The following is a 12,652-nucleotide window of genomic DNA, read 5'->3' on the forward strand; positions in this document are numbered from 1 at the left end:
CGTGTTGTTAGTGGTCCTGCCTTTGCTTCTCTGGTATAAAGATCATTCTGTTCAATGAAATCTTATTAGTTCATTTCAAACTCTTTCTTCTCCTATGCTTTTTACAGCAGGGGTTGTAAATTCAGATTCCCTATGGCCAAGCAGGAAGCCAGCAGGAATAAAGGGGGCTTGATGGGCACGGTGCAGAGTGGAGTGGGCATGCGTGTGGGTCTGCAGGGGGCACCTCTGCTTCCCGGTGGTACTGTGGGGGAAGGTGGGCCAAGAGCTGCTTCCTCGTCTTCTCTTTTTCAAGAGATGATAGAAATTCATGCTTTTATATGTAATATTTCAATTCTTAAAAAGTTTTGGTAACTAGTTCAATTAAGGCTCAAAGCATACATTCAACACCAACCCAAATGGCTCAGGCTGGATATGGATCTTTAGCCCCATTTGCAACCTGTGATCTATACATTACATTTCATGAGCAATTCCTTGTGATGCTCCTTTCCACGAATAACTGTGAAAAAAATCTTCCTAAAGGGGATCAAGTACTTCCAACTCCTCATTAGAGAGAATGAGTTATCTTTTTCATGTCATTTTGTGCTTTAAAAAAGATGCAAAAGGAAACCAGTTCTTTTCCCTGATTTAAGATTACTGATGTCACCTTTAGATCTTGAGTGTTGACTTGGTGCAGTGAGTCCCTATTTTCCTGCCTAGTTGGAACTTCCCTCTAGTGTCCAAAAGACGTCTACAGTACATGTTTCAGTGCAGTCATTAAAATGTTGTATTTTGGGCAGCTACTTTCCTTTGGGGACTGATGGCCAGTCTCCAGTGGGTTTTCATTTTTATTTTTGTCAACTACTGTGCGGCACCCCAATCAAAGGTCAGAGTATTTTAAATTGATGCCATTTAAGGAATTAGTTGTCTAGACCGCTTGACTTCCTTTTGACTTGGATAAGCGACATAAGCCGCACTTTGAAGGAGAATGACATCTAGTGGCTGGTTACTGTGTGTGTACATTCCTTCTGCAGGAATAATCGGATTTTGACTCTTTTGGTCATGATTTCCCAAAAGTCTCTTGGCAAAAGCTTTCCCTGCCCACAAATCACATCATTTGTTTTAAAGGCCTTCACTACCATTTCTTCACCGTAGGTTACCTGTTACCTTGAAACAGGCACCTGTGTTGTTTTGCTGCTGAGAAATGAAGCAAATTAAGCTGTATCCTTGACAAACGGGGAAGAAGAAATGAGGGAGTAACCAGTCCTTATTGTCTTTTAAAACCTGTGTCCTGCTTGCTTTCAGAAGCCTTAATTCAGAGCCACATTACATAATTCAGAGCTTGTTGACCTTAAATAAATAACCTTTCTCCACTGTTCCAATGACCGTTTGGTAGTAATTTTAGAATGGCTTCTCTGTTTCTGAAATAAAATAACAGGTGACTATGCTGGGGTTGACCTTGATGTTGTTAAGGGAACATGGTAATGTCAGTGGTGACTAATACTGGCAGAAACCATAGCGCAGAGTGTTTTATTTCTTAGAAATTACAAACAGTCTCCAACCCCTCGTGTGAGGAAAAGACTAGCAGGTATCTGAATTAACAGGACTTTTAAATAATGAAGAGATAACTAATTTAAGATGGCGTAAAAAAAAAAATCCAGGCTACTCTCCAGAGAGACTTGATAAAGACGTTTTTGAAGAAATTACACATAAATATTGTAAGAAAGGAATTCCAAAATATATATGAATAAGAAGGAAAAAAAATGATTGACTTGATCCTTAAATCTTATTCTTCATAGATAATTTTGGTTTTTATCTAGGTGTGTGCCCCGTTCTGCCACCCCCTATTCTATTCCTATGTCTCTATATTTTAAACTTTCAGTGGGAGCATGCTCTCTTACTTTGCTTTCTTTAATCTGCTTTTTTCTACTCAATGTGTTGTGAATAAATAGGAATCTCTATTCTCATTTTTATGGCTATATGGTTACTCCATTGTATGGCAGTACCGTAATTTTAGATAACAGTCCCTCGATTGGTCAGAGAGTGGTATTCAGGATCCTGACAATTTTTGCCTTTGGTTGGGTGGGGGGTGTTGTTATGGCTTTGTGTACATACCAGCTTATCTGCTCAGAAGAAACTCCTAGAATTGGAATTGCTAAGTCAAAGTTAGGCCCATTGAAAAGCTTTTTGGTCTATATTGACAGATAATCCTCCAGAAAGGTCATGCCAGTTCACTGTCAGTGTGGGCCCATTCTTGGCAAACACTGGATGGATTTAGCAAACTAGATCTCATTTCAAGGGTGGAAATAACCTTGATCAGTGGGCCCAGATATAGTTGCACCTTGCTGCCTATTGCTTTGCTTGTCGAACCTAAAAGTCATGATGGGTGTTTTTGTCTAAAAACCCAATTTGTTTTTGTTAGGGAAGTTATCTAAGGACTGATGTTGAACTCAAATGAGCACATTTGATATTAATACATTTAGTAAAAGGTGAAATGAGTTTGAGAGTTGTCTCCTTAAATAAAGAGAACTTACAGGAAAAGTGAATTCTTAGAATAGTCCATAAGCTTAATGTATTTAATGTTTATTCAACAGTGATGTGTAGGCTCAGTCATCATTAAACTTTTTAACAGAGTTAAGAGTTGTAACTCTTACTTTAACAGGTTTAACAGTTTTAGATATTTGAGAATATATTTATTTTTATCTATATTGTAGTTATTTGAGAACATCTTTAAGAAGTCCTGAGAAATTTATTCTCTAATTTTGTTTTATTTTCTGTAGAATTTTATCTTTTATGTTTTTAGACAAATGTCCTTGCTCTTCAGAGCTGCTGGTGTTTAATTGATTTTTAGTATGGAATATAGACCTTCTTGATGACTAACTTGGCATTTCTTTTCAGATACGCCGTGACCATTGGGTCGCTACTTTTATACTTAGTCTAAGTGTAGGTAGGAACTTCATATTTCAGGTTAGTGTTTCTTAAACTGAGGCCACTCTTGAGAATAAAGGGTATGTCCATGAAAATTTTCCCTCTTAAAGAGGGGCTTTTATATCATTTGAGTCCAAGAAATGCTACTCAAGAATTCTCTAAAGGTGAATCCTTTCAGCGTGATGTTTTGAGCAGAGAGAAACTATATGAAGGTACTTCAAAAGTTCATGGAAAGATTTGTGTTATCTTCCAATTCTATTTTTTCATGAACTTTTTGAAGTACCCTGATATTTGCACGTTGGAAAATGTTCTGTTGTAATTACTGAATCCACTGATTTTTTTCCCCCTCTTCTGACATTTTTTCTCTCTTGAGTTTCCAGTCAGTATTGGCTGAGAGCTGCTTTGCAGGAAAGAACAAATGGCTATCCACAAAGTGGAAAGTGGATTCATTCCATGTGGATTCAGTCCAATGTTTTGTTTGGAAAACTACCTGCAAAACCTGTGGGTACTGTAGAGGTTTCTGGAGGGGGTGTGGAGCACAGGCCTGAAAATAGGGAGGAGAGAGGTGGGAGGCAATTACAGGAGACTGCTTATGGAGGGGAAAGAGAAAGTTGAAGGAGAACTATGCTGTGGGCAGTGTGGTTGCCAAGGGTTGCCATGTTGTCTGCACTAATATTATTTCTGGGTGTGTCTTGAACCTAGTGGATTTTATCCTTGTGTAACTGAGGAATAGCAGAATGGTGACTTACTCCAAAAGAGACATTGGGAAACCTATGAATGGACTGTTATTTTAAAGAGCTGATACAGAGGTGGTCAACATGCAGTGATACTATGCTAACGTAAGCAGATCATTGCTCTTAACCAGTAACATGGTTTCATTTTGGTTTAGGATTGCTTCCTACAGTTTATTTTTCTCAAAAAATGTACCTTCCCAAACATCCCTACACTCCAGGTTAGAGGTAGAACAGATGCTGATTTAAAGGCAACTAAAAGATTCGTGACCCAACCAGCTTAGGTCAGCTTTTGAAATTTTCATCATCAGAACATTTCTGAGTTTTAGAAATTTATGTATAATAATAGTGGTTAAACTTTACTGTCGAATGCCTATTATATGTCTGGCATACATTTTCTCTAATCTTTATGATAGCCCTAAAATACTTTCACTGTTCCCAGTTTGTAATGAGAACAGTGAGTGAGGCTTTGTGAGATTAAGTGACCTGGACAAGATAAAATTGGCGTGTGGTACCTAAGACCAAATCTCGAAGGGCTTTGTGAAAATGAAGGCATTGTTACTTGGGCAAGAGGTTCCATTTGTATCCGGTGGCATCTTGCCTCAAGGAAAGGGCAAACTTTAGAAGAGAACATTGGAAACACTTCTGCAGTACACTGTTCAGTGGGGTTTTACCATCCATCAGATTCAATATTGAATTTCTTCCCTGTTATTTTTCTTCTTTTTCACCTCGTCTTGGTTTGGAAGACAGAGGTTGGAACAACAGGTAGCTGATCGCCCAGGATGAAACTAATTCCCCTTTAGCGTTATTGTAATGTGATAACAGCCCTTTCTGAGTGAGCAGTGACTGTTCTGCGTGGTGGCCCTGGCTCACTGTTCTAGAAGCCTCTACTCAGCTTTACGACATCCCCTAACATGCCAAATTTGGACTGGTAATGTTTCCCAGCCTCATTTGTAACTACAAATTTGGAGTAACCCAAGTGTGGGTCTGAGGACTATCTCTGCCACTTAATAAATGTGCAATTAAAAAAAAAGTGTTAAGTAAAACTTCAAATGTACACAAAAGAAAATAGTATAACAAAGCCCTTTTGTACCCGTTATCCAACTAGCTATGTGACGTTGACCAAACTTTTAAATCTATTTCTTCTTTAAAATTGGGGTAATATGAAAATTAATTAAGTTACAATAATAGCTAGCACTGCATGCGCTGTGATGACTGGGCACTGTGCTATATGATTTCCGTGAAGTGTAGGTACCATTTTTATCCTCATTTTACAAAAGAGGAAACTGAGGCTCACACTTGTTAAGTAACGCACTTACGGTCTCAAAACCACAAACCACTCCAAACCAGTATTTAAATCCACTTTTATTTTAGCCTTGAGGGGGACCTGTATGAATTATAAAAGGGCTAGGCAGATTCCCTCCTGCCCTTACCCTGTTTTCTTTAAAAATATATAGCTTTTGACTTAGTCTTTCTCTAAGCAAATGTCCATGAATTCTTTAGGGAAAAATTCCTTCCTTAAAAAGGAAGCCAAAGAGGCTGACAAAGCAAAGGCAGAGTGGACTGGCTTTTTGAACCCCTCGTTCATTTCACGTTGTCTTGGGGTGTACCTAGGAATTTGCTTGTTTCTGTGGTTCTTGTATTAACTGGTGACGTTTGTATTGCATCTCTGCAGAGCAGTGTCACCCATTGTTTCCTCTTTGTGACCAATCTTGCTTCTCAATGCACAGCATGCTGCAGACTTGGAAAAGAAGCAGAACGAGACAGAAAACAGGAAGTTGCTGGGGACCGTAATCCAGTATGGCAACGTAATCCAGGTGGGTCAGGGTGGCTCTGCTGTTCTCAAGCCAAAGTGTCACAACAAACACATGAGACAGGGTTGGGACACCTTTACAGGAGGACTCCATGGAGACCGCCAGTTCATCACTAGAAGTCTAATGTTTCTTGTTATATGTGATGGACTCTTGGGCTCTTTAGGTGGTCTCCTCTCAGTGTGAGAATCTTCTTCTCTCCCCCTGTAGCTGATAATTTATGTCCACGTATTTCATACGGGAAGCTTCCTACATGAAAAAGAGCCTGGTTGTTGCAGTTTTAACTTGCACTGCTTGAAAGTTCCTTCTATTTGGTGAAAACTGCCTTCCCTGGAACTTTTATTTATTGGTTAGGAGCTATTCGCCAGAGGTAATAAGAGCGATTCTATGCCTTCAGAATTTTCTTAATGAAAAATATTTATCATGTTGATAAATTTTATATATCAAAAATATCTGATACTTGTTCCCATGTCTTGTCTTACGGGTTGTGAAGTCTGCTAGCTTCTCTTTTGTGCCTTTAAATTAGGCATAGGGATAAAACATGATCCAGGAAGCAGCTACCACAGGTTTTGCTCAGAAGATCCTTCTGGTCTATCCTAGTCTTGCAGAAAACAGTGCATTAGGAAGTCCAGTGCCACATGTGGCCTTTTAGATTTGTCCCGTTACCAGATCATTTTGACCTGGGCACAAAGGATAGTAGTTACCAACTTTTGAGCATCTGACCCATTTGGTTATCTTGCTTCATTACTCGCTTCCTGGGGGCTGGCCGGTAAGCTTAGTTGGTTAGAGAGTGGAGTTCTAACACCACGGTCACAAGCTCGGATCCTCTCACTGGCCAGCCACCAAAACAAACAAACAAACAATAAAGAACTCTAAAAGCACAATACTAAGAAAACACACAACCTTACTAAAATATTGGGTATTATTTCCTTTTCTGAAAGATTTTGCTTACTCTGTAAACTTCACTAATTACAGAGGAATTCCTTTTCATTTTTATTGCCATTAGGTATAGAGCAATGCTCATTGGGAGGAACTAGTAAAAAATGGGTAAAAGTAACCTTTTGTGGTTAAGTGGGTTATTTATATTAGGCCTTCTGAAACAGTGAAAGTAGCTCCCCAAATCTGTTTGAAGATTAGATCCTGCCAGTCCCACTCCTCCTCCTCAAGGTCCATCCAACTGAGAGTGCACATGGGGCTGGGTAGGCTCAATATTCAATATCAGCTTTACAATTGGGCCGGGTCAGTGCCCTGAAACTCAGGGAGCAAGCCTCCCTGATTTCGTTAGATTGGAGAATGTTGCTTGAACCGCAGATGACAGAGGTGAATACTGGCTAAGAATATAAATGTTTACGTGCATCCCAGTTCAGGTTTTGTGACTTACTGTGAGATTTTGGGCACTTGCCATGTCTCAGATTGCTCATCAGCAAAATGGAAATCCTAAGATGGTTGCGAGGTGCTTGTTACAGAGTAATCTGTGAATATATGGTAAATACTCTGTTATTACTACTTCCCCCAAGCCTGGATCTTGTAGGTAATGATGGTTTATAAACCAGCTGAGTCCTGCACCTGGACAGGGTCACAGAGGATCAGGGGCCACTCGCCAGGGGAACAGAGAGGGGTGTGGAGCACATTGCCTTCACCTTGTTTAATTTGGCTAGGGGATGTCAGGAGCTTATGAATCAGAAGGTAACTCCCCCAACCACAAGGAAGATGTGGGGACCTCCTCGGACTGTTGTAGCAACTACATCTGTTATCTTCTGAGAAGGAGGATGTTGGCAGTTAGCAGTAGAGTCCCATGATGGTCTGTTTCTCCAGGGATGGAGCAGTCTTTCATATTCTCTTCCATGTTCTCTTGTAGCCTGTTGGGTTGAGAAGCCTTGGCCAAACTCTTCCTGGTCTAGACTGTCAGAAAAGTTGTTTCCCATTTAGATCTTCAGTCTTTCCATCCCCTTCATGTAACCATTACCCAAGAATCAAGTGCTTGGAAATTCAAGCCGGGTTCTTCCAATTGAAATGACAATCCCCTAATGGGGTTGCCTTTTAAACTGAACTGTTTTATGTGCTCAGAATCGCCTTGCTCTGCTCCACCTTTGTGTCAGGGCATATTGAGACTGCAGTTCCTTAGCCCCTTTACACGAGGTGAGTCCCTTCCCACTAACAGATGGCAGATGAGGGTACAGTTGACCCAAGCAACATCCATCTCGTCCAAGGCTGTGATGAGAAAGGAAAAAAAATTTTTTTTACTCTTATTTTGCCTTCTACTTCTGCTTCCTTTACTCTTTCTTCTTTGCTAATTTTCTCAGCCTTAGGTACTTTGTGATTCTCTAACTTCACAAGCAGCTCAGTGGTGGGAGGAATGTTTGATATATATTTCATATGACTGAGAGAGATGATAGAAGATTCAGAGATTCGCTCACACTCACCTTATTCTCTTGGTGGGTTTTTAGCTCCTGCATTTGAAAAGTAATAAATACCTGACTGTGAATAAAAGGCTTCCCGCTCTGCTGGAGAAGAACGCCATGAGAGTGACATTGGACGAGGCTGGAAATGAAGGGTCCTGGTTTTATATTCAGCCATTCTACAAGCTGCGATCCATCGGAGACAGTGTAAGTGCACATTCCCAGCCTGGGATGCGCCCTGTGCCATGCCTCCAGCCGTGACTGTGTATTAGAGCCAACTTGGAGAATTTTAAAGTTGGAACCAGAAGCTTATCCTGTATGAAGAGAAGGGAATCACTATGGAAACTAGTGTTTGGGAAACAGAGAAATGTGGGGAGAAGTATGACCTAAATACAGTCGCTATGTTTTTCCTATTGGGCTTCTGAAAAAATCAGAGGAACAGCCCATTGTCTAAGTAACTTTACTGCGAGAACAGCTATCAGTGTCCTGGGGAGGATCCCTGTCATTCCAGAACCGTTAGTCAAAGAGAAATGTCTATCTTAGAAATAAAGTTAGTAAAGGAAGGGCAATGGGAAAGAAATAGGTATGGTAGGGAAAGAGAGTGGCTTTTAGGATTAGCTGTATTCGTTCCTGTGTCTGTGAGCAGGCCTCGGCAATTACAGTTGGTCCTGGGCTGGCCTCGCACCTGAGGATTCTTTAGGATCTAAAGCCACAGGAATCCTTTCAGGGAGATTTAGAACAGTTCTGATATTTGTTAGCTTAATTAGTCAGCTATTACGTGGGCAATACTTGACAATATGTTTAAATGCTGTCAGCCACAGCTACATTTTTTGACCTCGTTAAAATTCTAAAATAGTTGCATTTTACTAAAAAGAAATATATGCCTTAAACAGCATGAAATCTTCTCAAAATGCTCAGTGAGCTTAACCTAAAACTGGGTTTTGATATTTTTTAATAGTGCCATTTAAGTTTACAAGCTCTGGGCAGTTTAAATATGTTCGTGTGTGTATTATGTTATATGTAACATACCAGAAGCATTTAGTACCAGACCACTCTCTTACAGTTGCTGTACAGTGAATATTGATCCTTAACTGAGAATAGAAGGAAAAGCCCAGTAAAACTTAGGTGTCTCTAAAAGCTTTGAATTTATGGAGTACATTTATATTCATTTGGTGTTAGAGAAAATTTAGTTGTGTATGCTCTCCAAATGCATCCAACTGGAAATAGATGGTTTCACATCTTACGAAACCATTTTTTCCACTTTTCTTCCTTCCAACCCCATAATAAAAAACAAATGTGCCTTGTTTTAAGTTTCATTTTTAGCAAATCCTTTGCTTCACTATTCTTTATACTGATCTATTTAGCTGTGACTTAGTTGAGAGGATACGATGGACTTGGATAGTTATCCTTTTAGAATAGTGTTTTTCAGACTACCTGTTTGCAGGCCATGGAATCAATTTAGTGGCTTATGACTATCATTTATAGAATAAGGTATCAGGCTGTGTTATACATAATGAGGATGAGTATTGTTTTGGGGGGGTAACTTTTGTTTCAGGGGTGTGTGTGTGAGTGGGTGGGTGTTTGCATACACACATGCATTAAAGTCTCTATGAAAATGTATTTCTTAATGTGGATTTGTTGCAAAAGTATGAAAGTCATTGGTTTAGAAACATAAAATTATGGCTTTATTCTTTTAAAGATAAATGCTTACCTCAGGTAACATCCTGCTTCTCCTAAAATTTAGTTAGAGCTTACTCATGCAAGTACCTCACTTGAACATAAAAGACAAGACTTTTTTTTTCTTACTGCTCTAAACTGACTTTGAAAACATCTCTGTATAATCAAAGACAATCGTGGAATAAAAGTCAGCCTAGCTTTGCAAACATGAACCTTCCCTGCACAGGGTAAGGTTTTAAAAGACATGCGGTGTATGCTGTGTCTTTCTCCTTGCTGGGGACAGGCCTTCTTCAGTACAGACTCATGGTGGATCCTGCCAGAGCTACCCAGTGGTCTCAGTCTATAGTCCTGGTCCATCTTGTGAAAAGCTCTATTGCTCCTCTCCTTTCCAGGTGGTCATAGGTGACAAGGTTGTTCTGAACCCCGTCAACGCTGGTCAGCCCCTGCATGCCAGCAGCCACCAGCTGGTGGATAACCCAGGCTGCAATGAGGTAAGGAGAATCTAGTTATGGCTTATGGGCAGGGTTGTGCTGCAGGAGCAAGCCTTCCTGGGGCCAGAGCATGTGCGTGCTGAAAGTGACTTCAGCAGTGACTTGGCTGGTGTGCCCATTCTGTGGGTGAGGAAACTCAGGCCCAGAATTGGGGCTGCCACAGAGGTTGTGCCAGTCTGTGTAGTGGGTGGTGGGTAGGGGCTGATATTCACCCCAGCGCTCATCAGTTTGCTAAGCCTTGCATCCCTGGGGGGGATTGTTTTCTAATTTGTTAAGCCAGAGAGGGTCCCTTTTGCCAAATATCTTCTGGCCACAGGGGCATCTTTTTCAAAAAGCTCTTTCAAAAGATGTGGATTCAAGTCCCAAGTCTGCCATTCCCTAGCTCTGTGACTGTAGAGTAGTTACGCAATCTCCCTGTGCATCACTTTCCCTGTCTCTGAAATGGGGGTGATGGTGGAACCTGTTTTTTAGGGTGTTGCTGAGGATTAAATGAGATAGGGAATGTTAGTACTTAGCCCGGTGCCTGGCATTTAGGAGTGTACTTCAGAAAGTTCATGGAAAAATAGAATTAAAACAATATAAATCTTTCCGTGAACTTTTTGAAGTGCCTTCATATTTAGGGCATGAAATATGCTGCTACTGTTAGCGATGACCATTAACATTTTCAAATGTATACAGTGGACTCATTTTTTGCCTTTGTAGCTCTTTTCATTTTGTAAGTACTTGTTTTCGTTAGGCCTTTACTTTCTGGCTACAGAACAAGAGACTTGGAGGAAAAGGAAAATATCATTCCAAAAGGGTAGGAAACTTGGTTCCTTTAGTGAACAGTTGGAGCATGCATAGTGAGTGATGCAAATGAACCATATATTACCAAACACTTCTAACAGGCCAGTTGTTTGCAGGTGCTGTGATCTTAATAATGTCAATTTTCGGGGGTTATGTACAGTCTTGCTTATTGGTCTGCAGAGAGGAATTTTGGGGCTGGATGACATAGTTGTTTTGAAGGGTATGTGAAAAAATAACTAATTTGTTTTCCAGGTCAATTCTGTCAACTGCAACACAAGCTGGAAAATAGTCCTTTTCATGAAATGGAGTGATAACAAAGATGACATATTGAAGGGGGTGAGCTTGATACTTTATGGGCTGGGCAGCTTTTTGATAACTTGGCTCCTCCTGGGGCAGCTGTTTAGTTCTCTTTTTGAATGCATTTCTACTTAATTCCTTCTGCGTGGACTTTTAGGGTGACGTGGTGAGGCTGTTCCATGCTGAGCAGGAGAAGTTTCTCACCTGTGATGAGCACCGGAAGAAGCAGCATGTCTTCCTGAGAACCACCGGCCGGCAGTCGGCCACATCTGCCACTAGTTCCAAAGCCCTGTGGGAGGTGGAGGTAAGGAGAGGGGCGGGAGAGCAGTGAGAAGGGACTTAAACCTCTCTCTCTCTCTCTGTTTATAAACCATATCCAGGTACTTATACCTACCTGGCTCCAGCAAATGGGTTGGGGTGACTTAGTGAAATAAGTAAATCATGACATATCAGAAGCATGCTGGGTGTCCTCGAGGAGGAAGATAATATCTACTTTGGAAGCAAACTCAAGACTGAAATTGGAAATTTCTTTCTCCTGGCTGTCTAATCATCTGTTCTTTCTATGTTGTTCTTTCCCTTGCTTGCTTATTGATCACAACCATATTTCTGATCATGTGTCTCCCCGACATGACATATTGGTGACGGGGCAGAAAAGATACACATCCAGATACGTGGAACACTCAGCAGGATGGTAAAGGTGATCAGAGGCACTTTCCACATGCTGCTCTGGAGGTTTCAATGGGGGAAGGAGAACTGGTTGGGTGAAGGATTAAGGAAGACTTCCTGAAGGAGATAGCATCTGAGCTGGTACTTACAGGATGATCTATATTTCAGAAGGAAGACATGAATGGGGTAGGTCATTTCATGTACAAGAATGGTGTGGAATTGGAAGTAAGAGGCAGCCTTGGGGTAAAAGTCCCCAGTTTGGTGGGGAGCGTAGAATAGATGTGGGAAATAAAACAGAAATGGTTTTTTTGCATTCAGGAGCCTGAGGGGTCATATATCCAAGCTGTAGAGAGTTGGGATTTAATTCATAGGCAGGGGAGAAAAGTGGGAAGTTGTTTTGAGCAAGGGAGTAACCATAATCAGTGTGCTACTTAAAGAAGATAGATGATTCTGCCCATGCCATGTAGTTTATTGAGAAGGGAGACTAGGATTGCCAGACCAAAAAGAAATGATTTGAATGCTTGATGAGAGAGGAAACAAGAGCTTGAGCTAACATGGAACTCTTCTCCTCCTCCAAAGTCCTCTTCTCTGTGTCATTACAGCTCCTTGAGTAGGTACATTTCTCTGTCTCTACTTGCCTCCTCTCTTCCCCTCCCTAGCTTCAATCATTTTGTTTTTATTGAGGTCTAGCCTACCTTCAGTGGAGTGCCACTTCAGAAGCGTACAACTCAGTAAATTCTCACATATACATTGAGCCATGTAACCAGCATCTGGATTAGGAAATAGAACAATAGCTGCACCCCAGAAGATCCCTTGACTATCTTTCTGGGTAATAGCCTCCTTTTCCTCCTGTAGAATTAACTACTGAATTGACTTCTATCGCCATAAAT

General features: G+C 40.9%; 1 protein-coding gene across 1 annotated transcript in view; it reads left to right on the forward strand.

The window, feature by feature from the left end:
- Window positions 1-12,652, forward strand: part of ITPR1 (inositol 1,4,5-trisphosphate receptor type 1) — a 315,422-nt gene that overhangs the window by 118,453 nt on the left and 184,317 nt on the right. Inside the window, exons 6-10 of the mRNA XM_063115344.1 lie at window positions 5,366-5,452; window positions 7,894-8,052; window positions 9,915-10,013; window positions 11,052-11,135; window positions 11,254-11,400. Coding sequence (XP_062971414.1) covers window positions 5,366-5,452; window positions 7,894-8,052; window positions 9,915-10,013; window positions 11,052-11,135; window positions 11,254-11,400 — 576 coding nt within the window. The remainder of the gene's footprint in view (window positions 1-5,365; window positions 5,453-7,893; window positions 8,053-9,914; window positions 10,014-11,051; window positions 11,136-11,253; window positions 11,401-12,652) is intronic.

This window comes from Cynocephalus volans, chromosome 11 (assembly GCF_027409185.1).
Source record: "Cynocephalus volans isolate mCynVol1 chromosome 11, mCynVol1.pri, whole genome shotgun sequence".
Classification (NCBI taxonomy): domain Eukaryota; kingdom Metazoa; phylum Chordata; class Mammalia; order Dermoptera; family Cynocephalidae; genus Cynocephalus; species Cynocephalus volans.